Raw genomic sequence first — 25,760 nt, 5'->3', positions numbered from 1 at the left:
TGCCTCAGTTCTGAACAGTTTACAGAATAACTGAGATCCACCTCACATTTGGTTTTGAATCAATTTTTGGCTATTGCACTTTCAGGAACATTTTATTGTTGCCATTTTTTGTGCCTCCTACCTTCACTTATGTAATGTCATAGAAGGCCAAGGACCATGTCAAGGGCCAGGCTCTTGAAATACATTGCTTCCTTCTAATGTTATGGTTACACTAAAAGTTTTTACTTCTGCCAAGCAGTTTGTGCAACAAGCATCTCACCCTTGTCATTACCATTCTGATCTGTACGAATTCCTTCACTCATTACCAGAACCTCATTCCTCACCATTTTCCTACACACAGCTCTCTCTCTCTCTCTCTCTCTCTCTCTCCCCCTCTCTCTCTCTCTCTCTCTCTCAAACACATATATCTTATACACACATGTGCACACATATATACACATACTGCATGCACACATACATATAAACACATACACATACCACATGCACACTCACACATACACATGTACATTCACACATGCATATACATACATGTGCATACCACATGCACATTCATACATATACACACATACTCTCTCTCTCATACACACACACACACACACACACACACAATTTTTGAAAATACCCTCTGTGTAAACGGCTCTGGCTTGAAGCATAAGGATGACAAGATGCAGACTTTGAACACAGGAGGCTTACAGTTGCAACTCATGCTGATTTCTCAGAAAGCAATTATGCACAGCAAAATAATACTCATTTTGATGTGTGTTGTCTACCTACTAGCTTCTTTATTTGCTGTTCAAAGGAGGTAGCTTGTTACTGGCAAAACAATGTGGTGGAGTGAGATCTAGAGTAAAAGAAACAAGGAGAAAGCATGCCTCTTAGGCTAAAGTGAGGGATTAAAGTGACATCCAGGCTGCCTTTCTTCCACACAGCTTGTTTCTTCTGGGTGCACAGGAGATGAGACCTTGAGCTAAGCTGCCGTGTTCAAGAGTACAAGTTGCAGCCATAGCTCGAGATTTCCTGACAGTGTTTGCTTTAGAAACTATCATGGCAGGTGAAGAGCTAACACTTGCTGCCCAGAAGCAAATCAAGAAGTCCAGCTCCTAAAGTCTGCCAGGCGTGTCACTGCCTCTGCAGATGGGATTGCTTGCTTCCAAGGCACCTTTTATGGAGAATGCCTATAGGTTCATGAGTCCTCCATCAAAATCAGGAAAGGAAAGCAGGGATCTCCTTCCCGCATGGCCTCTGTCCCTCTGCAGATCCCTGCACCCTGGATGATGTTACTGCATTTCTAAATCTGAATAAGTAGGTGCTATCCAGTCACAGTATTTATTTTTTAATACCTGCTCTACAGTTATCTACTTCAGGACACTTTGTGTCTCTGCACCATTTGTTGAGCACTATATTAAAGTCGTATCACCCCAGACAAAATGCCAGGAGGGTGATAAACTGGTGACATTTCTGAGTCCTCAGTAGGAAATGTCCTCAGAAGCTGCATCGGGCTGACTGTATGTCACAGGCTGACACCGTACCACTATAGCATCTGTGGTACACCGCGTCAGGCTGGATTTAGTTTTCTCCACGTTTGGCTCTCCTGATCCTGAGGGTTTTACCCCGAAAGAGCTGTCAATGAGAGCAGCAACTTGAGATACCAGAAGCAGAGAGGTGCTAGGCCTCAGCGGGCTGTTTCCTGCTTTAACCAGCCAAGCACATATAGCATGGCCGCCAAATTTCCCTCAACGTCCACACATGGGCTGGGGATGGCATAATTCTATTGGATTATATATTTTATTTATTCTGTTTTCTCTCTCGGTGCTAAGGGTTGCACTCAGAGCTAAATGCACACTAGGCAAGTGGTGTATTATTCAGTCACATCTTCAGTCATGCTTTAACTTCCTTTCAAGTCACCTTATGACTCACAGAGTCAAATGCAAATCCTTCCCATTGCATAGTGCTTGATGGTACCACGTAACAGGATCTACCCTTATTTGTATTGTTTTACTTTGAAAACCCTAACTCTTTTAATGCACTAATAGATGCAGATGTGGAGAACTCTCCTTTGATATCAGGCTAGGCTCGCTGTATATATGTAAGTGGAATGTGCAACCCCCACCCCCATTTTTTTTCAGCTGCTTGGTATAATATTCTGGGAATTTGATCTAGTTGCTTTCATAGTCAACCTAGACCTGGCTACTTCTGAGACTCTATCTACAGGGAAAGAAACAGTTTTCCTGGCTGTTGCAATGGCATTCCAAATGTTAGACCCCTTTTCCCTTTCATCCGTAATTCTGAACTCTAGGGGGCTTTTCGGAGGGGAAACCAGGAAAGGGGAGAACATTTGAAATGTAAATAAAGAAAATATCTCATTAAAAAAATGAGAAGAATGTCATAGCTTTTGATTTTATTCACCAGGAGCTTGGAAAGCTGAATATGTAAATAAGTGAATTTTTGCTTTTCATGTAATTGCTGTCCAGTTCATGGACTATTACATATTCAATTTTTGAGTGACTGTTTATCTGTGAAAACAAATAAATTTTTTTCGGGGAAGGATGGGGTTTCGAGACAGGGTTTCTCTGTGTAGCCTTGGCTGTCCTAGAACTCACTCTGTAGACCAGGTTGGCCTTGAACTCAAAAATTTGCCTGTCTCTGCCTCCCAAGTGCTGGGATTAAAATCTTGTGCCACCACTGCCCAACTGCAAACAAATAATTTTTATAAATCATTTCTGTAAGTGGTCTCCCATGCCATCCCCAAAAGTTTATAATACCACCATTGCATTTAGCTTCGTGGGTGATTCTTAACTTCCCTACTCGTCTCTTCCAATAACATGAGATGACAGAGAAGAACAAAGCCAGCCGTGCATCTGAGCCCTTGCCTTAGAACCAAAGGGTGGGGTCCTCAGAGGTAATCCAGAGACCTCCCATCTGCTAGACTCACACTCAGTCTTTCAGTTATGAGCTAACCTTCCTTATCACTCACAGCATTGACCAGGCTTGCCTGGAACTTCTGATCCTCCTGGTGTTCGGTTCTCAAATATCCATGATGATAGGTCTGAAGTACCAGTCCAAACCAGGTCAGGATGTGTATGTGTGTGTGTGTGTATGTGTGTGTGTGTGTATGTGCATGCGCATGTGTGTGTGTATCCAAGATATATTATTTTTTATATTAAAAAACATTTAAAATATAAGCATGGTTCTAGATGTCTTGAAGGGATAACTGACTCTCCTAGGTGAGGCCTGACCTAGGAACAATGTGTATAAACTCAGTCCTCTGTAACAGAGACCCAGCATTAGGAATTGTGAAGGCAGAAGAAGGAAGGGGTCGGAGAATTCCAGGCAGATATACCACAGGACCCAGGCTTGAAGAATTTAGTTCAAAGAGGAAGACACTTTTATAACTGACCTAAGACAAGGTAAATTAAATCTTTAAATAAGTAATTTTGGACCATTTATATTTCTTCATATTTTATTGAAGCATTCTTTCAGAGTTTCCAAGGTGGAGCAGCATCATATATTTGTAGAACAAATACTGACTACTGTCTCAGTATTCTCCATGTCTTCACTGTTCATACAAACATTTATATAATCACATAAAAGAGGTTGTTTGCATGTGTGTGTGTGCTGTGTGAATGTGTGTATGTGTGTGTAATGCACACTGCATTTGTGGTACATGTGAGTGTGTAGTACCTTTAGTCGTCAATATACACGTAGATGCCTGAACAGGAAATCCTGTATCTTCCTTTAATATTCTCAGTCATATTGTCTTGAAGTAAGGCCTGGGAGGTTGGCCATTTCACTTAGGCTGGCCTTGCCTTGGGGATCTCTGAGTCTGCTTTTCTCCACCCCCAACGCTGTACATGTTATATGCATGTGAAGTCATGCTTGGCTTTTTACAAGGCCAGTGAGAATTCAAACTCAGGCCCTCCTACATGTAGAGAAAAGCCTGCTAACCACTGAGCTACTCTCAACCCCTCATTTCAGTTTTAATGCTCATGGCTTGAGATCTTGTCAGAGACCACCTGTAGATTCAGGTACCATCTCAGTGTGGGGAGTACTTAAGGACAGCAGTCCCCATGATATTTAACTATAATGACAGTGAAGAGGTCACCTTCTGCATGTACTCAAACTATTTCCAGTGATGCCAAGCATTCAAATTCATTTTGAGTGAAATGATAAATGCCTTATAAGGAGAAGGGGAAGGCAGGATTTAATGTTTAGAACATAGACTGAGTTTCAGACCATGTGTCAATCACAGAAATCTTACTGACTGTGATGATAATAGATCTTTAAGGAGACTGCTTTTGTGAAAATGAAGAACAGCTAAGCTAGTGAGGCCTCAGACTATGAGTTGGGGAAATTAATTCAAATAAAAAAGTTCTGAGAATGCCCCCTAAGACACCGATTAATTTGCTTCTTTTGTTTAATCTATTGACCTTTGTACTTTTTCATTCTCTTGCTCCTTTCCTCTTTTAATCCTTTTTTCTTTCCATCTTCCTTATTTTTTTACCCTTTTTATATTCCACATTTACAACTTTACCATTATACAACAAGACCTATGAGTATAAATGGTTAAAAACAAAATTCTGGAAGTAGCTACATTTGTCATAGGCACACATTGATGTGTGTGGGTGTGTGGACACACACACACATTGTATATGTGTGTATGTGTTTGTATATCCCTGTGTTTTATGTATGCAAGTGCTTGTTGATGGAACAGGCTACTCTCATATCTGTGAAACCATGAAGTAATTTTTATGGCAAAATCTATGTCATATGTTTACATAAAAGTAAATATTTGTTAATAGGAAATGCTCTCCTCTTAAGTAGCATATATTTAGCAGAAGTGGCTTTTCAATTGTGTCTTTAAAAAGAGTCTAAGAGACCACAATGGAGCTGGAGCAGAGCATTCCAAATGACCAGCAGAACCATCCAGAGTCTCACCCAGGAGTGTGTAATGGATGTGGCACTTTAGGAGTAGCAAAGTCTTTTAGTGTGTCTCATCATCTGGCAGCAAAAGCAAGATGAAGCCTGGCATGTGCAGTTTGAGGCTCCACATTAAATCCTGAAGTGATGTGCACTTTTGAACTCTCTATCTCCAAGGATGCTGGAGGCAGACTGCAGGACCACTTTGGAAGAATTTAACTCTTTTCTTCATAGAAATGGAACCAGTGAGTTTTCTATGAATCCTGGTTAAAATGAAGCACAAGCCTACTTATGTTTATGTGATCCTGCTCTATAAAAATTCTGGGAGTATAGTGAGATTGCCTGTCTTATTTACATAACATAATGATAATCTTCTATTTGATATGCTCTCCAAGGAGTTTAAAATAAGTTTTCATTTGACATCAATATACAGATTTAGGACATACTAGAATGTGAAGGACATCTACATTTTTATTTGAGTTATATTGGTCCAGTGCTGCTGTTGAGAATGGTCACTACTACAGGCATCTTTTGGTGTTTTGTTTTCTGTTTTTAAAATTGGTTGTGTCACATTATGTAAGCAAAACTTCATAGGATTTTGTAAATTTGAAGTATCAAACTTTAGTTAGATCAATTTGCTCAGAGTCCCTGGGAAAATCAACTATCTAACGCAGTATGCTGGATATCTGCTTGATGAGTCCATCAAGTCCAATGTGAAGCAGGTGATGTGGTGGTAAAATGCATGTGTTCCACTCACAGGACATGTTTCCAATCTGAGCTAGAGGACACACAGTGTCCTTGCCAGTTCAGCCTGGCCATATTCAAAGGATTTATTATTGTTTTTATTTCAAGGGGAAATTTTGCTGTCATGCATTAGACATACACAGAGTATATAAGTCCCCAGGATTATGGTCTCTGAAACCTGCAGGCATTAACAGTCTGTGGGAGTCACTGAGGTATATGTGAAGTTATTAATGTAAAATGTTCCTTTTTATGTTTTGCCATTTTTTAGGTCTGTGATGGGGTCAAACAAAGAACCAGACCTTGTGCATCTCGAGGCCAGGACCGTGGATGGTCGTAAGTAAATCAACTGTGTTCCGATGTTCATAGTGGTGTTAGTTCTGTCAGTCAGTTATGAACCAAGTCTATAGCCACAGGAGTGACCATCCAGGTTATTTGGGGATGTGGATGCTTTCTGTGCTCAGGAATCCAGAATTTGCCTAATATTGATCATAAATACATGAATTTGCACAGATTTATAAATGTACCTCTGTATATACACAGATTTATTTCTGTTTGGATAGTTGCAATAGAGGAACCACCCTAACCCACTGAATATGCCCCGATATAAAGTTCTAATACCCTGGATTTTGCTGGAGCAGAGTGACAGGCATGTAGACATGGAGGACAACCTCAGAGTTCCTTGTAACTATCTGCCTTTTGGAATTGATTTTCAAAAAGTTTTATTTTATTTTATTTTATGTATATGAATTTTGTCTGTATGAATGTCTGTGTGTCATATGTGTGTCTGGTGCATGTGGAGGTCAGAAGAAAGCATTGGATGCCCTTGAGGTAAGAACTGTTGTGAGCTACTCTACTGGCTAATTTTACATCAACTTGACACAAGCTAGAGTCATCAGAGAGGACGGAGCCTCAATTGAGAAAATGTCTTCATAACATCAGGCTGTAGGATATTTTATGAATTAGTGGTTCATGGAGGGCCCAGACCATTGTCAGTATAGCTACTGATGGGCTGGTGGTCCTGGGTTCTGTAAGAAAGCAGGCTGAGCAAGCCATGGGAAACAAGACAGTAAGTAACACCCCTCCAATGCCTCTGCATCAGTTCATACCTCCATATCCCTGCCCTATGTGAGTTTCTGCTCTCACTGCCTTTGATTTTAAACTGGTATAAGGAACTATGAGGGAAATAAACCCTTCCCTCTCCATCTTTCTGGTCATTATCACAGTACTAGTAACCCAAACTAAAATATCTATAATGTGGTTTTCTGGAACCAAAATGGGACCCTTTTCAAGAGCAACAATGCTCTATATCATTGAGACATCTCTACAACACATGTGCACACACACACACACACACACACACACACACACACACACTGGTGTGCACACACACACTGGTGTGCACACACACACTTTTTATGAGACAAGGTTTCTTACCACAGACTGGCCAATCTGGGCCTCCCTCAACCTGCAGGAGAAACGGGGTCCTAGTCAGGTCGACAAGGCGTAAGTGAAAAAATGATGGCAGAGATGACACATGGAAGTACAGGATCTGAATGTATTTCTTAAAAATGGCATCAGACTTTTACAGTCATTACAAAAGAGAAATGAAATATCTGGCAGCTCAGCAGTTGAGGGACATCTGAGGCCATCTAAAACACACTGGGTCTAAAATAGTCACCTCTTCTGGACAGGCGCTGCTCCCTCCCCCCTTCTCCCCCCCAGGCCCAAGCACTCTGGGCGGGGGGGGGGGGGTGTGGAGGCTAGGGACTGCATGAGGCTCGAAGCTTGAATCTGAATGCATGAATCTAAGTCTAAGTCCTAGTCTACCTAAGTTCGTGCATAAAGTGAAAAGCAGGCTTATATAGCATACAGAAAACAGGGCAAATGACAAAAGTCATGTAGGCAGGTGACAATCACATCAAGGTCAGTAAGATCAAGTAGGTGTAGGTAAGTGATGGTTACATCAAGGTTGGTAGGATCAGGCATCCAGGTGTGAAGTGGAAGAGCAGTGGTGCCCTCCCCCGCTGGGGTTATTTGGGTAATCCCATGATAATTCTCTGGGTCTGCTGGAGGCAAGCACCAGGAAGTTCCAGTCTAGCAGTTCTTGAAAATGCCCTTAAGTGATTACTCTCTGGTATGTAAAACAGTTCTGTCTTCTGTGGGACTGCCCTGAGAATTATAACTATGTTAACAGTAAACAATGGTGCCTGACCTCTTGCTAACTCTGAGGCCATCCTATCTAAGAGGGCAGCTTCCTTGTGAGAAATTCCAAGCTAACAACAGCTTGGTAATAAATTAGGATACATTGGAATGTTGTGCTGGCCAGGGAACAATGCCCTTTTTTACCTATCTACGAATCGAATCATTTCTTGGGGTACCTTTATGCCTGAATAAGAAGGCATGTTGATGATTGGAAAGACTAATCTGGAACACGTCTGAGTTAGGAGATGCCAACAACTGACTGAATACCCAAGAGGCAAAAACTGCCTTTGAAGTCATAATGCCTCTTGTCCATGATCAGGCTTTTAACCCTGATATTGCAGACTTTACTGGAGTAGACTAGTTAGTATGGCAGTTTCTCACTATCCTAGAAGTGCTCAAGTGGGCTCAGCCAACTGGCAAGCAAAGCCCTGAGATCTACCTGTCACCATCTCCCCAGTACCAGGACTACAAGTCTGAAACTACCCATGCCCAACTTCTGTTAAAACATAGGTTCTATGGTTGGTGGTTCAATCCCTGTGAGCCCCCATGGGCTCAAGTTAATTGACTCTGTAGGTCTTCTTGTGGTGTCCTTGACCCCTATGACTCATTCAATTCTTTTTTTTCTCTCACACTTTATTTATTATCTAAGAAGGCTATTTATACCTTTTTAGATAAAAGTTCTTTTTTTTATTGATTTAAGTTGTATTGTGTTATGATGAGAAAACATACATGATTTAAATTTATCTAAATCTGTTAACATTTAAAAACATATTTTAAGTAAATAGAATTAAATCACATATCTTGTTTCTCTTTTGTACCCCAACTCCTCCCAGAGACCCCCTTCAATACCTACATACCTTTTTTGTCATATTCTTTAAAATTTATAAAATAGTATAACAATAAAATGAGTATTATAAAAGTTGTTTGATATAAAACAACAATCAATTCAACAATCTTATGTAACTGCTTGTCTATAGCAATACTGAAAATACATGTTTTTCTCAATATAAATTTTAATAACTCCAAACATATTAACTGTATATTTTAAAATAATATATCACTACTAGTATTTTTTTAAATGAACATAAATATATAAAGTCTTTTTTGTTTGTTTGTTTGTTTGTTTTGTTTTTAGTAGAGCTTAAAATCTTGGCTCTTACTGTGATACAAGCCCAAAATAAGAACAATTTTTAGACAGTGGAGTTCATTGTAATAAGGCTGTACTTCAATGGCCCTCACATCACAAAAGGACTTTACCTCCAACTCTGAGCTGAGAGTTGACAGTTCTGCTGTGCCAAGGAATGAATTATAGGCACGATTTTTGGATACAGACTTCTGCTATGGTCCAAACTATTTGACTTGAGTAAGTGACTTTATTCTCAGCCCACAGAGAACAGGTTACATTCATTTAAGAAATGGTGTATGTATTAAGATGGTCTACCCATAAAGTCATTCACCAACTGTTTCAATGAACAATGGTTCTGCTAGGAGGGTGGCACAGACATTAGGTGAAGGTAAGAATCTGGTTCATTGCTGTGATAATTTGGAAAAGCATTCATCTCAGAGAAAGAGTAACTTACAAAGTCCTCTTCTTCAAACTTGATACAATAGTTACAAATGTCAAACAAAGCATTCAGTCTCACTCTGTTGTTCTTTTACAAGCCACCTCCCAAGTTAATTCTCTATGTTTCTTTCTTTCTTTTTTTTTTTTTTTTTTTTTTTTTTTTTTTTTTGATTTTTCGAGACAGGGTTTCTCTGTATAGCCCTGGCTGTCCTGGAGCTCACTTTGTAGACCAGGCTGGCCTCGAACTCAGAAATCCGCCTGCCTCTGCCTCTCAAGTGCTGGGATTAAAGGCGTGTGCCACCACAGCCCGGCTCTATGTTTCTTTTGGCTGTATAAATACTTTTGAAATATGTAAGCTGTTCTGAAAGCCATAGTATAGTGTAATAATTTTAAATAAACAATGCTACTAATAGAGAGGCTGAGATAGGAGAAGCATGATTTCAAGACCATTATGTGGTACACAGCAAGACACTGTCACATACAAACAAGCAGAAAGTGTATTTAAATTGTACAATATTGGACCTATTTCTCCAATTACCAAATTATAGAGACCATTGGATGACAGTCAACAAATTTCTAATTCCTCATATTTTTGGATTTTAATCGATTAGGATATGTTGGTAATACTATTTTTTCATATTAAGATATTAAGAAAAAGTAATTATTTCCTGTTGTTTTTGTTGTAAGAGGTGGAATTACCTTACTCTTCCACAAGTCTCCCTGAGGTCCACCTGATGTTTGGCTGTGGGTCTCTGCACATGTTTCTATCTACTTTCTATCTTTCTGCTTGATGAAGCCTCCCATATGGCAGTTGATGCCAGATTCCTGTCTGCAAGCATAGCAGAGTAGCATTAATAGTGTCAGGAGTTGGCTCCCTCCCATGGGGTGGGTCTCAAGTTGGGCCAGTCATCGGCTGGCCATTCCCTCAGTCTCTGTTCCTCTTGTAGGCAGGACAAAGTTGGGATTGAAAGTTTTGTAGGTAGGCTGATGTCCTCCTCCCTCTAATGTAAGTCCCTCCTGGCTACTGGAGATGGCTACTTCAGCCTTCACATATATTCCTCGCTTGTTAGGAATCTCAGCTAGGGTCCCCCTCATATACTCCCTAGAGCAGCCTCAACACCAGGTCTCTAGCTTGTCCCAGAGATACCCTCCCCTCACTTTACATTCTCACTTCCAGACCACTTCTTGTATAGGTGAGACTGGGAGTGGAAGGAGAGGGCTGCCACTGAGATGCAAAGAAAATGTAAACAAATGAATTAAAAACAGCAATGAATAAAGCAAATATGCTGTGTTCCACTTGACTGTATCCTACGTGGAAAATGATTAACAGAGACATTTGGAGGGGAAAATGTGGGTTCTACAGATCAAACTCATGTCCTTATGCTTGCAAGACGACCGCTTTGCCCACTGAGCTGCTTTCCTAGCACCAAGCTTCCATCGTCTAAGCATCGTTGTTGGGTTGCTGGTTTGGCTGGCTTTGGTTTTACATTTTTCTTTTGTGGTCATTGGTGTCCTCAGCTTATAAGACACCATCCAGGTAACACCTCACAGTTGTGTTTGGAGAGTCGCAGAAAACACTTTGAGAGAAACGGAAAAAAAAAATGAATTATGCTCCTGTGAGCCTCACAAGCAACAAGAGGGGCAGTTCATGAGACTAGATTGCCCACCTAGGATAAGATGTATAAGACCTCCTTCATTAGGCACGCTAGAGTGAAGAGCTTCAGTCAGTGAGGACTGTGTGGTTAGGTACATGATATAAGGTGCACATCCAGAACTCAAGCCCATCTATAGAAATATCTCAAAAGGCCACTCATTGTATCACCTTGAAAATACCATTTCAACCTTTTATACCTCATTTTTATCTGAAAATCAAGGAAGTTCATGGTAGCGGTTCATAGTTAGCACTGGTTGAGCAATCATCTTGTGACACTTATGACAAGTATTTTAAATTATTCCCCCAATTATTCCTCCTGACAGTTGTTAGACCGTCAATTTCATGTTATAGATGAGGAAACTAAAACACACGTGTCAGTAGTAACATGTGTAGGGTATTTGGAGGATGCAGAGAAGGTTGACATCTATTCACAGAGCCCATTCATATGAGAACAAGGAAACCAGTACATATGAAAAACTATGTACAGTGACTTTTCTGTCCAACATTTAAGCAACAACAGTGCAAGTTTCCCTCACCTGCTGTGGTCCTGAGGATCCTCTGCTGAGACACTACTTAATCATTAGTGAGCGCAAAGCAGGTGATAGAGGAGGCAGAGTGATGAAGGAAAAAGTCACACAGGAAGAGAGGATTAAGAGAGTAAAAATAGGCAAAATGACCTCATATGTATAAAATAACAAAAATGGTTCATCTTACCACTACAAAGCAAAGATGCCATACATCCAGCACTAATCCAGAGGGTGAACATCCTTTGCTTCTAGCATGTTCCTCAGAATTGGAAAGAAGCTGTCTCACTTCCCATAATACTGGTTCCTCTCTCATTATCACTTATAAATGCAAAGGTAGAAGATAACTCCACTTGTAACCTCAAGCGGGAAACTAAGTCACCCGTGATAGCCAAATCCCAGAAGCCATCCATCTTGCAGGCCCCTCATTTGAAATCTTCATGGGATGTTTCCCTTTCTAAGTATTTTACCTCCTCTTTGGAGCATGTGTATCTTGGGCATTAGGACTGGAGCATGGAACTGAGTCCAACACTGACCATCCTTACTTCCTGCCCATCCAAGCAGGGCTGGCATGTGTGAGATTCCCAGCAGTGCACCCCGCACAGAAGGCCTTAGCAGTTGGAGCTTCTTTCTCCTTCTGTTGGGCACTATCTCAGTGAGCCTTCCTTTTCCCTGCAGCAGGTGATATTATCTTGAACTCAAGATTCAGCTATACTACACAGCATAGAGAGAAATCTGTCTCCTGAGCAAAAGCAAGCTTGTGAAGATCTCTAAAAGATGCTCTAAAAATCTCATTGACTTCCAAATGGGCAGAGTTTCCTCTGATGGCTTAGTATAGCATGGTCCTTGCCTATTTTCTCAGCCTGTAGCTCCCACAAGCCCTGATTCCGGGCCCTTGCATTTGCTTCTAGCTGCTGGAACTGACTCACCAGCTTATATGTTTTCCAACAAGAAGCTCATACTTGCTTTTGCTGTCGCCCGGATACCTTCCTCACTTCTTCCTATTCTAAACCAGTGAGTGTGCTTAATCATTGAGCCCATAGATGAAACATGTATTTACTTGGGAAAACTGCTTTAACCTGCCAATTTTAACCAATTTTAACCTTAACAATTTTAAGTATGTTTGATTCTATCCAACTATTTTCCTTCATCTTATTTTAATATTACATTCCACATGTATAAATGTACAGTGAACTTTTTCCTGCATGTCCATCAGTCTATAAACTCTGTCAGGGCAGTGATCATATGTCTCCTCAGTCCTCTGTCTGCATCACACACCTCCTCTGTGTACATTAGGAGTTTTCCAAGCCTATGTGCCTGAGTGGGTGTGGGACACATGATTGACAATGCCACTACTTACCTACTTCTCCTCATGTACCAAGTTGCCCAGAAATGTTGAGGCGTTATGTTCCAAACTTTGCCATTTATGTATGGCTCATCTGGGGACCTTACTAAGATGTAAACTCTGGTTTAGCAGGGGCCCAAGATTCTGCAGGCTCAGTGATGCCGAGTGGAGCTGGGCTGTGCAATAATGCACTTTGGTAGCAAAGTTTCATAGCAGAAACTAATAAGAGGAAGCATTACATGGAGAATAGGATTTTCAAGGTTTGGGATATTATGCTGCTTTTCTCTTATTGGTTTCCTAGGCCACGTAACCCCGCATCCTGGAAATAGCAAGGCCATTGATCATCCACATCCAAATAGGTCTTTATACTCAACATTATTCTTCTGCTCATGGAAGACATTGGGGTTTATAATTTCAAAATGCCATTCCAGACCTCACTCTCACAAGGCATCATACATGTCACTTTCAATTTGTCTACCTATTGTACCTCATCTTTTCTTTATTCTTGAAAAGTCATCATGTACAGAAACTACCCAAAATCAAGAAAAGTATTCAATAAAATTATTCCATAAAAGTATTGAACTTGAGAAATCATCCCTACCAAAACTAAACAGCAAAGAGAAATGCCTACTAATTATAACCAAACATTAAATCAAAACGTATGATCTGCTTCAATGAAAAATAAATAAATAAATCGTATTGACACGACAGTATCCCTGGCCCTCTCAGCCTCTCAGCCTCTTACTCCCTCTCTCTCTTTTCTGCTCCCACACTTCTATTCTTCAGACAATCAGAAACCTTGGCTGCAGGTAACAAAAGCAGAAGGGAAGACAGAAGGAAAGCAAAGAGTTCAGAGTAGCCAAGTAGAGAGCACATTTATCAAAACCAGGCTGCCTGCTAGTTGGTTGCTCAAAAAACTCCAGTCTGTGTTATCTTTTCACATGGCTTGTCTGAAGTACTTTGTTTTTTTTTTTCATTTTGCATTGTACTGTGGGGAATCCCCAGGTTGGCATTCTAGGCTATATATTTTGCTTGACACAGTGCATTCCAAGATAGTATATTTTTATACTTTGAAGAATATGTTCTTTTCTTAAATTGATTTGAGTTTTATTGCCTTATGATGAGAAAGGATACATAATTTCAGTTTATCTGAATCTGTTAACATTTAAAAACATATTTTAAGTAAATATAATTACATCACATTCTTCTTTCCCTTTTGTACCCCAACTCCTCCCAGAGACCCCCCCTTTAATACCTGGAACACCTTTTTTTTTTTGTCACATTCTTTAAAATTTCTAAAATATTGTGACAATAAAAATGAGTATTATAAAAGTTGTTTGATATAGAACAATCAATTAAACAGTCTTATGCAGATGCTTGTCTGCAGCAATATTGAAAATAAATACATTTTTCTCAATGTAAATATCAAATAACTCCAAACATATTAGCTGTATATTTTAAAATAATACACCACTACTATCTTTTTTTATGAACATAAATAGATAAAGACTTTTGTTTGTTTGTTTGTTTGTTTTGTTTTTAGCAGATTTTAAAATCTTGGCTCTTACTGTGGTACAAGCCCCAAATAAGAACAATTTTTAGACATTGGAATTCATTGTAATAAGACTGAATGCCCTTCACATCACCAAAGGATTTTACCTCCCTAGAAGCTAAGCTAAGAGTTGACAGTTCTGCTGCTTCTTTCCTGCTATGGTCAAAGCTATTTGACTAGAGTGATTGTCTTCATTCTCAACCCACAGAGAACAGGTTACATTCATTTAAGAAATGGTGTGTGTATCAAGATGGTCTATTGGAAATGGTGTGTGTATTAAGATGGTCTATCTGTGAAGTCATTCACCAACTCTTTCATTGAGCAATGTCTATGCTTGGAGAGTGGCACAGACATTAGGTGTGGGTAAGAATCTGGTTCATTGGCTGTGATGATTTTGAAAAGCATTCATCTCAGAGAAAGAGTAACTTATAAAGTTCTCTTCAAACTTGATACAATAATTACAAACATCAAGCAAAGCAATCAGTTTCACTCTTTGTTGTTCTCTTATAAGCCACCTCCCAAATTAATTGTTTGTGTTTCCTTTGGCTGTATAAATAATTTTGAAATATGTAAGCTGTTCTAAAAATCATAGTAGAGTGTAAAAACATCAAATAGACAATCCTACTTATAGCGAGGCTGAGATAGGAGAAGCATGGTTTCAAGACCTTTATATGGTACACATAAAGACACTGTCGGGTACAAACAAGCAGAAACTGTATATGGATTGTACAATCTTGGACCTATTTCTCCAATTACCAAATTAGAGAGACCACCAGATGCTAGCCAACAAATTTTCAGTTCCTCATACTTTTGAATTTGAATCGATTAGGATAAGTTAGTAATATTAATTTTCATATTGAAATATTAAGAAAAAGTAATTGTTACTTCCTGTTATTTTTGTTGTTAGAGGTGGAATTATGTTTGTGTGGGTTTTTTGAAAGGTTACTTTCTTGATTCTTCTAGGGTGTAGTTTTGCTCCTTATGTTGGTGTTTTCCATCTATTATCCTTTGTAGGGCTGGATTTATGGAAAGATATTGTGTAAATTTGGTTTTGTCATGGAATATCTTCTTTTCTCCATCTATGGTAATTGAGAGTTTTGCTGGGTATAGTAGCCTTGGCTGGCATTTGTGTTCTCTTAGGGTCTGCATGACATCTGCCCAGGATCTTCTAGCTTTCATAATCTCTGGTGAGAAGTCTGGTGTAATTCTGAGAGGCCTGCCTTCATAGGTTACTTGACCTTTTTCCCTTACTACTTTTAAAATTCTTTCTTTGTTTAGTGCATTTGGTGTTTTGATTATTATGTGATGGGAGAAATTTCTTTTCTGGTACAGTCCATTTGGAGTTCTGTAGGCTTCTTGTATGGTCATGAGCATCACTTTCCTTAGGTTAGGGAAGTTTTTGTCTATAATTTTGTTGAAGATATTTACTGGCCCACTACCTTGGGAGTCTTCACTCTCTTCTATACCTATTATCCTTAGGTTTGGTCTTTTCATTGTGTCCTGGATTTCCTGGATGTTTTGGGTTCGGAGCTTTTTGGTTTTTGCATTTTCTTTGACTGTTGTGTCAATGTTTTCTACGGTGTCTTCTGCCCCTGGGATTCTCTTTTCTATCTCTTGTATTCTGTTGGTGATGACTGCATCTATGACTCCTGATCTCTTTCCTAGGTTTTCTATCTCCATGGTTGTCTACCTTTGTGATTTCTTTATTGTTTCTATTTCCATTTTTAGATCCTGGATGGTTTTCTTCACTTCCTTCACCTGTTTGACTGTATTTTCCTATAGTTCTTTAAGGAGTTTTTGTGTTTCCTCTTTAAGGGCTTCTAGCTGTCTACCTGTGTTCTTCTGTATTTCTTTAAGGGAGTTATTTATGTCCTTCTTAATGTCCTCTATCATCATCATGAGAAGTGATTTTGGATCTGAATCTTGCTTTTCCAGTGTGGTGATGTGTCCAGGACTTGCTATGGTGGGAGGATTGGGTTCTGATGATGCAAAGTAACCTAAGTTTCTGTTGCTTATGTTCTTACACTTTCCTCCTGCCATCTGGTTATCTCTAGTGCTACCTGCCCTGGCTAAATTACACTGGGATCTCTCCTTCCTGTGATCCTGGTTATGTCAGAACTCCTCAGAGTCAAGCTGTCTCTGTGATCCTGTGATTCTGTGATCCTGTGATCCTGGGCTAATTAAAGCACCTGGGAGTGTAGCTTCCTCTGGGTGTTGTGACAGATGTGTCCTCCTCAACTCTGATGCTTAGGGTCCTGGACATGTCAGAATGTCTGTGAGTGGAGCTTCCTCTGGGTGTTGTGAGACTGGCTGCAGAATTTGTGCCCAAGGTCTGCTCACGGCACTGGCCCAAACAGTGAAGAATTTGTTCTTATTTTAATGTATTTACAATGTTTTCCTACCAAAGCAATGAGGTGTTTCACACACACACACACACACACACACACACACACACACACACACACACACACAAGGCTCCACTTCCCACTTTGGCTCATCCCCATGTAGGTTGCAAATGCTTCTCTTCAGGTTTCATTTTGATGGCATCAGCTGTCCTTAGATTATAGTTATAATTCATTTCTGTTCCAAAGGAGTCCTATATTTGAAGGAACATGAGTGCTGGTAAGGTTCGTTCTATGAGTGGTACAGATATCATATCAATTATATACTGAAATACACTTGCCTTGTAATTTACGTATAGGGCTAATAGTACTGTCGATTCACTAATTTCTGCCTTGGAAAGCAAAGCTGAAAAGAACAAGCATGATTGAAATCAATCATACAAGTGTTACCTGAAAACCATGAACTTGTGTACTAGATATCATTTTTGTTATCAATACCCATATAGAGCTGTGGACAAATTGATAGACCTTTGCCCAAAATGTAAAGATTTTACTGTTTTACTATCTCTATGAGTATGAATATATTCACCTTATATATACCTGGCACAGTAAGCAAGAAATAGGAACCTATGCTCTATAAATTACCTCTTTGGTGTTTATGTGTATGTATCTGTCATCAGAGAGAAAATACTGGCCAAACCACTGCACTGAAGGCTTCCTGAAAAGCCATGTCTCATTTAATCCTTGTTTTCCATAAAACAAAGCTCAGAGCTTGAAATATTCAAGACTCACTGAATGACTGAGTAATGGCGTGTGCTCATCATTGTGCAGCCATGTTGTTCTAAAGAAAAGTGTCACTCTGGGGTCTTTAATCCCATACACATGAACCCAGGCAAGCCAGTAACTCTATGGGGTTGGATGTCACATTTCACGGTTATGATTTTGGCAGAAAAGAACGTAACCTGTAATGTTTCTTGTGGCGGACACATATGTATCCATAGCTAAGCTTGTGTGCTAACCTATAGGCACATATAATGTAGGGAGACCTGCAGAACCAAAATCTGTCCTCATTGTTTTTCTAGTTTACTTCTGAAACTGCAGCTTCAGTCAGTGACCTGAGTGTTTTTGTCCTGGTGGTGATCCATGCCAGTATGGAAAGAAGACAAGGGACAATTACTAGTCTCAGAGTCTATTTGTATGGCTAAGTAACCTTGTAACAACTTTCACAAGGACCAATCTCTTTCACCAGGGAAAACAGGCTTTGGTTCTTTAGCCAACTGTGAAAATGACTGCTCCCAAACTCTGTAAAATGAACCTCAAACCAGCTCATTATGAATGCAGGTGAAATAAAGCAAGTCTCACAACTTTATTTTATTGTTGAGCCCATTAATTCTGTCTCAGGTGAAGCCCAGAAATGTCTTTTATATTTCCTCCCTTTACAATTACCATCTTTTGTCCACAATGAAAGATATGTACACTGTAGAACAGATAAGATGGGGCTGCTTAAACACTATAACAAGGGAATCTAGAGCCTAGCCCTTAAGTTCGTCAGTATCCAAGCCATCTAGTATTGAACCAGTTTCACTGGAAACACAAATTACTTCAATAGCAACAGCAACAACTTTATTAAGAAAAACAGAAATACAACAATGGAACTGTGGTCAGTCGTCCCTGACAGATACTCAGGGGCCATCATCTCAGTGCTGGGAACTGGTAGTCAGGTTGGGAGAATTAAAAGGCAGGTAATCATCTCACCTATTTCTTAGAGAAATCTTTCTTCCATACAATAAAAAAAATAATGGTTCCTCATTTGTCTGGCTCATCCAACTAGGTATAGATATTTCTTTTATGTTACTATCTCACTTTGAAATTTTAAATGTCATTTCTGTAGTTTCTTGTTCCCAAATTAACCTTTATGAACTCTGGGAAAGCAGTGAATATGAATCCTCTGTGTAGTGGGGTGAGGATTAAATCCGTATGTCTATTTACGGACATGATCATTTGAATACTTCTATTGTTAATCATTGGACTACAGTTTGTGTTGTTGGTGATGAAAAGGACAGGTTGAAAAATTCTCTCCATATTTGACACTGGTCTTCAATGGCTTCATGGTTTATTACTACAGGGAAACACACTACACAGTGAACTGTAATCTAATAATCCTTATATCAGTAAAAGATTGACCTTTGCCAATTTTAGACAATTCTGATGTGCATACATTTTTATTCTATTTAGTTAGTAATCACTCATGCTTGTACAGCTGCAACAACCCAAGGGTAGTGGTCAGAGGTACATCCCTGAGCCAGAGAGACATGCATTTCAAATCCCTAAACATTGTCAGTTTGTGTCCGGAAATGTGTATGGCTATAAAGAGTCGGCAATAAGTAGATCCCTGTGTTGCTTTTTAGAGTCTCAGCAATCAAGAATCCTGAAAATGAGTGTTAAACATAACCCATCTGCTGAGCAATAGAACATGCCATGTTCTTATTGTTTGAATCTGTGTTCACTTTGGAATGAACATGAGGGTTTGCATTTGATCCAATTCCTGATTTGATTTCTTTTTTTTTTCCTGATTTGATTTCTTACTCAGTGTACTTCAAAAGGTGCCAATTCTTTGTAATATTTTAGAGAATATTAATACTTCATGTTTTTGGGGGGACAAAGTATGACACATATTAACCTTACTACCCATATTCCAGTCAGAGATCCAATAACAGTAAATAGTTGGTGTTATTGACTCCCACAGAGAACCTTTATGCATTTTCTCCTTTAGTCAGTTTATGAAAGCATATACAGTGGAAGCTTGGAAGGGGTTAGGGGTCCAATTTGTAGTAAGGTTTTGATTGCATCAGGTTGAGCATTTTCCAATAACTGAACAAATGCATGCTCACCCAGCTCTCTCTCACATGCTCAAATGGGGCATGGAGCTGTGGACAGAATTCAGGAGCATCAGTTATAGTTCTTCCTGGTAGGGTCAATTGGATACATTTCACATAGCAAGAGTATGGATTCAAGGTGTTGCTTCTTTGTAATGAGATGTTTTTGAAGTGGTAGCCTAGAGTTAGCCTCTAAAACTCACCAGGAAGCTACAAAGGAAGGGAATACGGGCCTCCCTTATAATGCTCATTTTATGATGACATCACACTAATAGGCTCACATAGGCCACTTTCATTTTGGATGCTTCATGGCTATTTCATACTACTTCCTCTGCCTCCTATGGGACGTGCACTTGTCAGAAGGTCTGTACTTTCTAAAAACAAGATCCCAAAGATGCTCAGCGAACCTATGCCCTAACTCTGGGCAGAGACCTCCATTTCTGTTGGTTCCTTAAAATCTTTCAGGATACAGCAGCAGCAATCTGTATGCATGTGAGTGATGATATCTAATAAATGGAAAATTAAAGGTTTAGGTTTTCTGACTCTAGCTTTCAAGAAGCCATGACCATAAAGATGCTGGCAGGTCGGCACGAATCCTGTACATTGAAAAGCAACAGTAAAAAGCACCATGTGTTTTGGTTTTTGCTGCTGTTGCTCTTGGCTTGTTTTCAGCCCTTGGAGGTAGGTGCTGTTGCTATGTTCCTTATTATAATAGGAAAGGGAATGAGGCTTACAATGACTACGTGCTTTTCCCGTGGTCATTATGCTAAGATTTAAGGCCAGGACCGCTTCATTCCAGATCTTGTATTTATTTATTTTTCCAGCATATACTGTTGGATCACTCTGCTGTGCTGAGTCGTCTCATGGGCAGGGGCGAAGAATGGAGAAAGGATGCAAAGGTCCTGCTCTCATCCAGGTTAACTTCTAGCTGAAAAGACAAATTGTAAATGAGGGCGGAATGTGTTTATTCGAGAAATGTCTATCCAGGCTAGTAAGAAAGCAAAGCAGAGTAGAAACTCAAGAATTGGATGAAGCTGGCAAGGAAGAAACCGTTGGTAAGGTGGTGTCTGATATTTGAGCCAAAACATTATGGAAGTTAACCAGTGTGTGGTGTGGTGGAAGAAGGCACAGCTAGATCAGCATATACAAAGGGCACAGAGTTTGGGTGTGCCTAGAAAATATCTGGACCATCAAGTGACAGGAAAAGTGTGACCTTTGTCTTTGTGCAGTCTATGATGGAAGGTCTCATCTCTAATTTCTTCCTGGCTTTGCTTCCTTCTCTTTCCTTCTTGGCTCTCTGTCTTCCTCTCTACCTCCTGCCCTCTCCCTCCTCCTACTTTCTTTGTAAGATTAATTTGGAAAGTAAAACAATAACGTACATCTCACTTTGTTAGGGTATGTGTGACCTATACACCTGATGAATGTCTTTCTAAGCTGGAGTCATTTCTAGTGTGGGCATCTAATGTGCTAAACAGTATGCATAAGCTAGATCATTCTGTCCACACATACAGACTTCTTCCTCCAGGATGGTCCACATTCTCTTTTAACTTTGTGCTAAAAAATTATTGTTTTGGGGCTCTGGCTTATCTATATCATAGTGTAGAATATCTTGCATATTTCATTGGGCTTCTCTATAGCTATCCTAACCCCTGAAAAAGTCATTTTTCCCTCTTCCCAATAGAGCAAACTATAAATGAGTCTCTGTCTTCAGAAATCAAGACTGTGGAAGACATAAGTCTACTACTCTGTGAGATATTAAAAGGAAAAAAACATAAGATCATAGTTACATGAGAAATACAGAGATATGAAGGTTGGAAGTTTCTCAGCTGTAGACCGGAATGTCTCACAAGATATAAATAGCATATTATTTTGCAAATGGTTTAATGAATTTTCTGTATTTCCTTTAATTTTGTAATTTTAATGGTATCTTGTGTTCCTAATTTCATGCTTTGCCAAACTTTTATTATTCTAGGACATTCTCTGTTTTGTTCACAGCTTCTAATTACCAGACTACACTCTCCTGGACCCCTCTATTGAAGTTCTGCTCCAATCCCCTCCTCTTTTCCCTAGAGAATGTGGGTCCCCTGTATATCCCTCCTGACCCTGGAGTATCAAGTCTCTGCAAGATTAAGTGCATCCTCTCCCACTGAGCCCGGACAAGGCATCCCTATTGGGAAGGGGTAATACAGTCAGGCTGCTTTAGGGAAAGCCAATGTTCCAGTTGTTGAGAAACCCACATGGAGATTGAGCTGCACATCTGCTGCATATGTGCCAGGGAGCCTCAATTCAGACTCTGTATTTAATTAAAAAAAATCAAAAACAAAAACAAAAACAGAAGGAAGAAGAGGATGAAGAAGAAGAAAAAGAAGAAGGAGGAGGAGGAGGAGGAGGAGGAGAAAGAAAAAGAAAAAGAAAAAAGAAGCAAGACACTATTTGGTTTAGGAATGTATCTCAATGATAGAACATGTACCTAGTATTTTCTAGGCCATTGGATTATTCTTGTCCAATACAGAGAAAGGAAAAGGAAAGGAAAAATTAACAAGTTACACTGGTTCCAAATAAATAAAATTTAAAGAATAAAAATGTTTGACTCATAAGGTCATCATGTCAGTGAAGAACATCCCAAAATAGATAATTTCTCAGGAATGTTTCAACTCTGATGTACAGCATTCAAGGTTGATGTTACATACTTCTGATGATATCAGTGTTTAACTGGCCCATGACACAGAGGATGCTAGGAGACCAATTAGAAGTACATAGAAACAGCAGTGTGTTCTTGCATATTTCTCTCTTCTCTCTCTTTCTCCCCCCCTCTGTCTGTCTCTGTCTCTCTGTCTCTGTCTCTCTGTCTCTGTCTATGTCTGTCTCTGTCTCTCTGTCTCTGTCTGTCTCTCTTTCTCTCTGTCTCTGTCTCTGTCTCTGTCTCTGTCTCTCTCTCTCTCTCTCTCTCTCTCTCTCTCTCTGTGTGTGTGTGTGTGTGTGTGTGTGTGTGTGTGTGTGTGTGTTGGTTGATGTGTTAGAATAGCAACTTGTGTCTGGACACAGCACACTAAGCCCAAAACAGTTCTATATATAAAAGGTTTTATTGGGAGAGAGAGAGGAAGTGGTGTTAGGAAGAGAAGTAGGGAGGGCGGGGAGGCATTCCCCTATATATATGGATAATGACATAATACAAGTAAAGGTGGGACGTGAACCAAGTGCATTCTGGGCATATGGTGCCTGTTGTCTTGGCAATGGGTCTGTGGGTGGAACTGTCACCTACATGAACTCATAGTTTTGAGAGGTCCTAATGCCAAAATACCTCCCTTCTTATTATTATAAAGAGAAGGAAAGAAAAAGGGAGGGGGAAGCTGATGGTGAAAAGGAAACAAGGGCATCATATCTCTTAAGCTACTTCCTGTTGTTTAGGGGCATTGTCAATGGAGGGTAGCTGGCTTTCACCTTTGGGATCTACTTGGTAAATGTATACATCAGGTTCCTCTGTGGACAGCAGCTCTTCTGTGGGCAGAGGCTGGTAATCTTGTAACAGGAGCTGATTAATAGTTTAGTTAGAAATTTTTTGTATTTGTTGTTGAAGGAATGTAGAAACAAGATTAATGAGGCAGAGAACAAATAATAACACCAGGAAGATGATTAGGAGAGGTGTTACAAAAGGGAGTATCCAGTTCCGTTTTTGAAAATCCCAGAACTGGAGGTCTCACTGTCCCTGAAATGTTTTGTCTGACTGTAGCTCCTGGATTTTAATTCTTACTATCCTGGATTGGATGACGTAGAAACAGCAATCTTCTTGGAGGAAAAGGCAAAGACCACCTTCTTTAGCTGTCAGGACATCTAGTCCCTGTCTGTTCTGAAGCACCACAGCTGCCAAAGAATCTATTTTTGGATAGTAAGCACAGATTCAGACATTTCTCGAAGATCTCTTTTAAACTGGGAACTGAATGTATTATATTGGGTCATGGGAGTTATCCCTGCAACTCCAGTAACAACACCTATTCCCACAGTGACCAAGAATGACATGACTTGAACTGCCCTCTTATGTTGGGCAGCTATCATATCTACATCTTGAATGGGCAGGGGCTCTTTTCCCTGGATTACTCCCAGTTCAGGGAAAAGGAGTACCAATGTGCAAACTCCTGACTAGCTGGCAGGTAGGCGATGATATGCCTGAGTGCCACAAAGAACTGATGTGTTCTGGACTGCAGGATATTGTGGCAGAGATGATATATCGAGGATCATGGTTCTATTGCAGTCTAGAGAGCTCAGTGTTTCTACATGATGAGTCCCAGAGGTCTTAAAACAGCTTGCCATGCCAAAGAGAAGGACAGAGGTAAGGTATGGAGTTATGGCAACACTGTAGTCAGGGCAGCTGACCAAGGGTGAGGTAAGGTTACTTGGCAGCATCACCAGAGATGCTGTAAGTGACAATTGTGAGTTAGTTCCAGGGGATACAAACAACCAGCAATCTTTAAAGCATCCAGATCTGGTGACATTAAGGAGTTGGTATGCCGAGGTCAAGGTCTGAAGCAAAAGGTGAAATGACAAGTTAGTGCCATTTATGAGAGATGATGTCAAAGAGGTAAGGACCTCAGATGAGTATTTGATTATCTCCCCTACTTTTCCAATATCTAGGGGTTGGGCAATTGAGACATAATTTCTCTGGATATGGATGGTACTCACTGGGGACCCAGGCTGATTTTTATGGTAGAACTTACCAAGAAATCCTGTCTCCTACCTGGAATCCCATGAGTGTTGTATGTAGAAAAAGTGTCTTGTGGTGTTGATAACAGAAATGATTGGCCTGTGATCCTAGCATATGTATATGACAAGACCAATAGGGGCAGCCCCCATATTCATCTGGCCATTTTCTACAATAATCTTTTGTCTGGTCAAAGAGAAAGAAAGTATAGATATCATAATATTTAGATGAGATAACAGATACAGGGAATAGCAATTGGAATAGGTTCCTGGCATCTGGCTATGGAGCAGTTTCCTGACCCTATTTGGAAAGACTTTTATCTGTGCGTGTTTCTTGAACCTCCAGATGTAAGGGCTACCCTGAATGGAAATGAACAGCAGGTGGAGGATGAGAAATCCGTGTCTAATCCAGTGAGGTTAAGCTTGGCTACTGGAGTGGAGTCTCATTTTCTAGGATTGGGGACAAGGTGGACAGTCTCAAAGTCCTTTGGAGCTTAACAGAGCATGGTCCTGTTAGGGTTGATGTGTATGAAGAGTCATTTTTAGGTGGAGGAATAAAAGGTTTTAGATGAGACAGATGGATCCAATGAGAGAGTCTTTCAAGTTTAGCAGCTGTTGGGGTCACGAAAATCACCTTCAAAGGGCCCTGCCATTTAGAAGAGAGTGGTGAGGGCTGATGACCTAGAGCAGATAGAAGGACTTAGTCTCCGATGTTGACAGGAAGTGGACAGGAGACAGTGTGTGACCATGCTAGATGGTGGTCAGCAAAGTTCCATAGAAGAGAACGGAGGTGGCAAGCAATGGGGTGAGTAGATGGTCTGGAAGGGGAGAACATTTAGCTGAAGGACCAGGAGTTAGGACTGGATGGCCTGTGCCTCCACCACCTCAGAGTCTGACACTTTGGTATAACTAACTTTTCTAGCCCCTTTATGTAAAAAGAAGCTGCCATCTGTATACCAGGTATAGATGGCCTGAGGCAATGTGCTCTTCTGTATGTGTGAAGGATGAGGTAATAGCTCCTCTAAACTTTCAGTGCAGGAGTGAGATAGGGACTGGTCAGTATTTGGTCAAAGAAGAAGATTGGAAATGTTATGAGGCAGACATGTTTGGAAGGTGAGTGTGGGGTCTTCTATTAGAGCTACCTGAAGAGAAAGAACCCAGAAGAGAGGTTGAGTCTGTAAGCCTTTATAAGTTAGGAGCTGTGACAAGTTATGAGAAAAGAGGATAGTTATAAGCGACTCAATTTTTTTTTTTTGACTCTCGAATAAGGAGTTCAGTGGCTGCTAAGGCAATAGATACAAGGTGCCCATCCCTGCATGGTTAGGTATAGTTTTTTTTTTTTTTT

At 40.1% G+C, this 25,760-nt stretch overlaps 1 protein-coding gene and 1 long non-coding RNA gene across 5 annotated transcripts in view; one reads left to right on the top strand and one right to left on the bottom strand.

The window, feature by feature from the left end:
* Sorcs1 (sortilin related VPS10 domain containing receptor 1) overlaps positions 1-25,760 on the top strand; it is a 540,204-nt gene that overhangs the window by 374,300 nt on the left and 140,144 nt on the right. For all 4 annotated transcript variants that reach the window (XM_031390641.1, XM_031390645.1, XM_031390644.1 and 1 more), the window contains exon 6: positions 5,930-5,994. In XM_031390641.1, coding sequence (XP_031246501.1) covers positions 5,930-5,994 — 65 coding nt within the window. The remainder of the gene's footprint in view (positions 1-5,929; positions 5,995-25,760) is intronic.
* Positions 20,569-25,760, bottom strand: part of LOC116103989 — a 25,254-nt gene continuing 20,062 nt past the window's right edge. The window contains exon 3 of the long non-coding RNA XR_004123652.1: positions 20,569-20,648. This is a non-coding gene — a long non-coding RNA (uncharacterized LOC116103989). The remainder of the gene's footprint in view (positions 20,649-25,760) is intronic.

The sequence above is a fragment of the Mastomys coucha genome, unplaced genomic scaffold (assembly GCF_008632895.1).
Source record: "Mastomys coucha isolate ucsf_1 unplaced genomic scaffold, UCSF_Mcou_1 pScaffold21, whole genome shotgun sequence".
Classification (NCBI taxonomy): Eukaryota; Metazoa; Chordata; class Mammalia; order Rodentia; family Muridae; genus Mastomys; species Mastomys coucha.
Note: the sequence above shows the minus strand (reverse complement) of the source record. Positions and strands in the feature narration are given on the sequence as shown.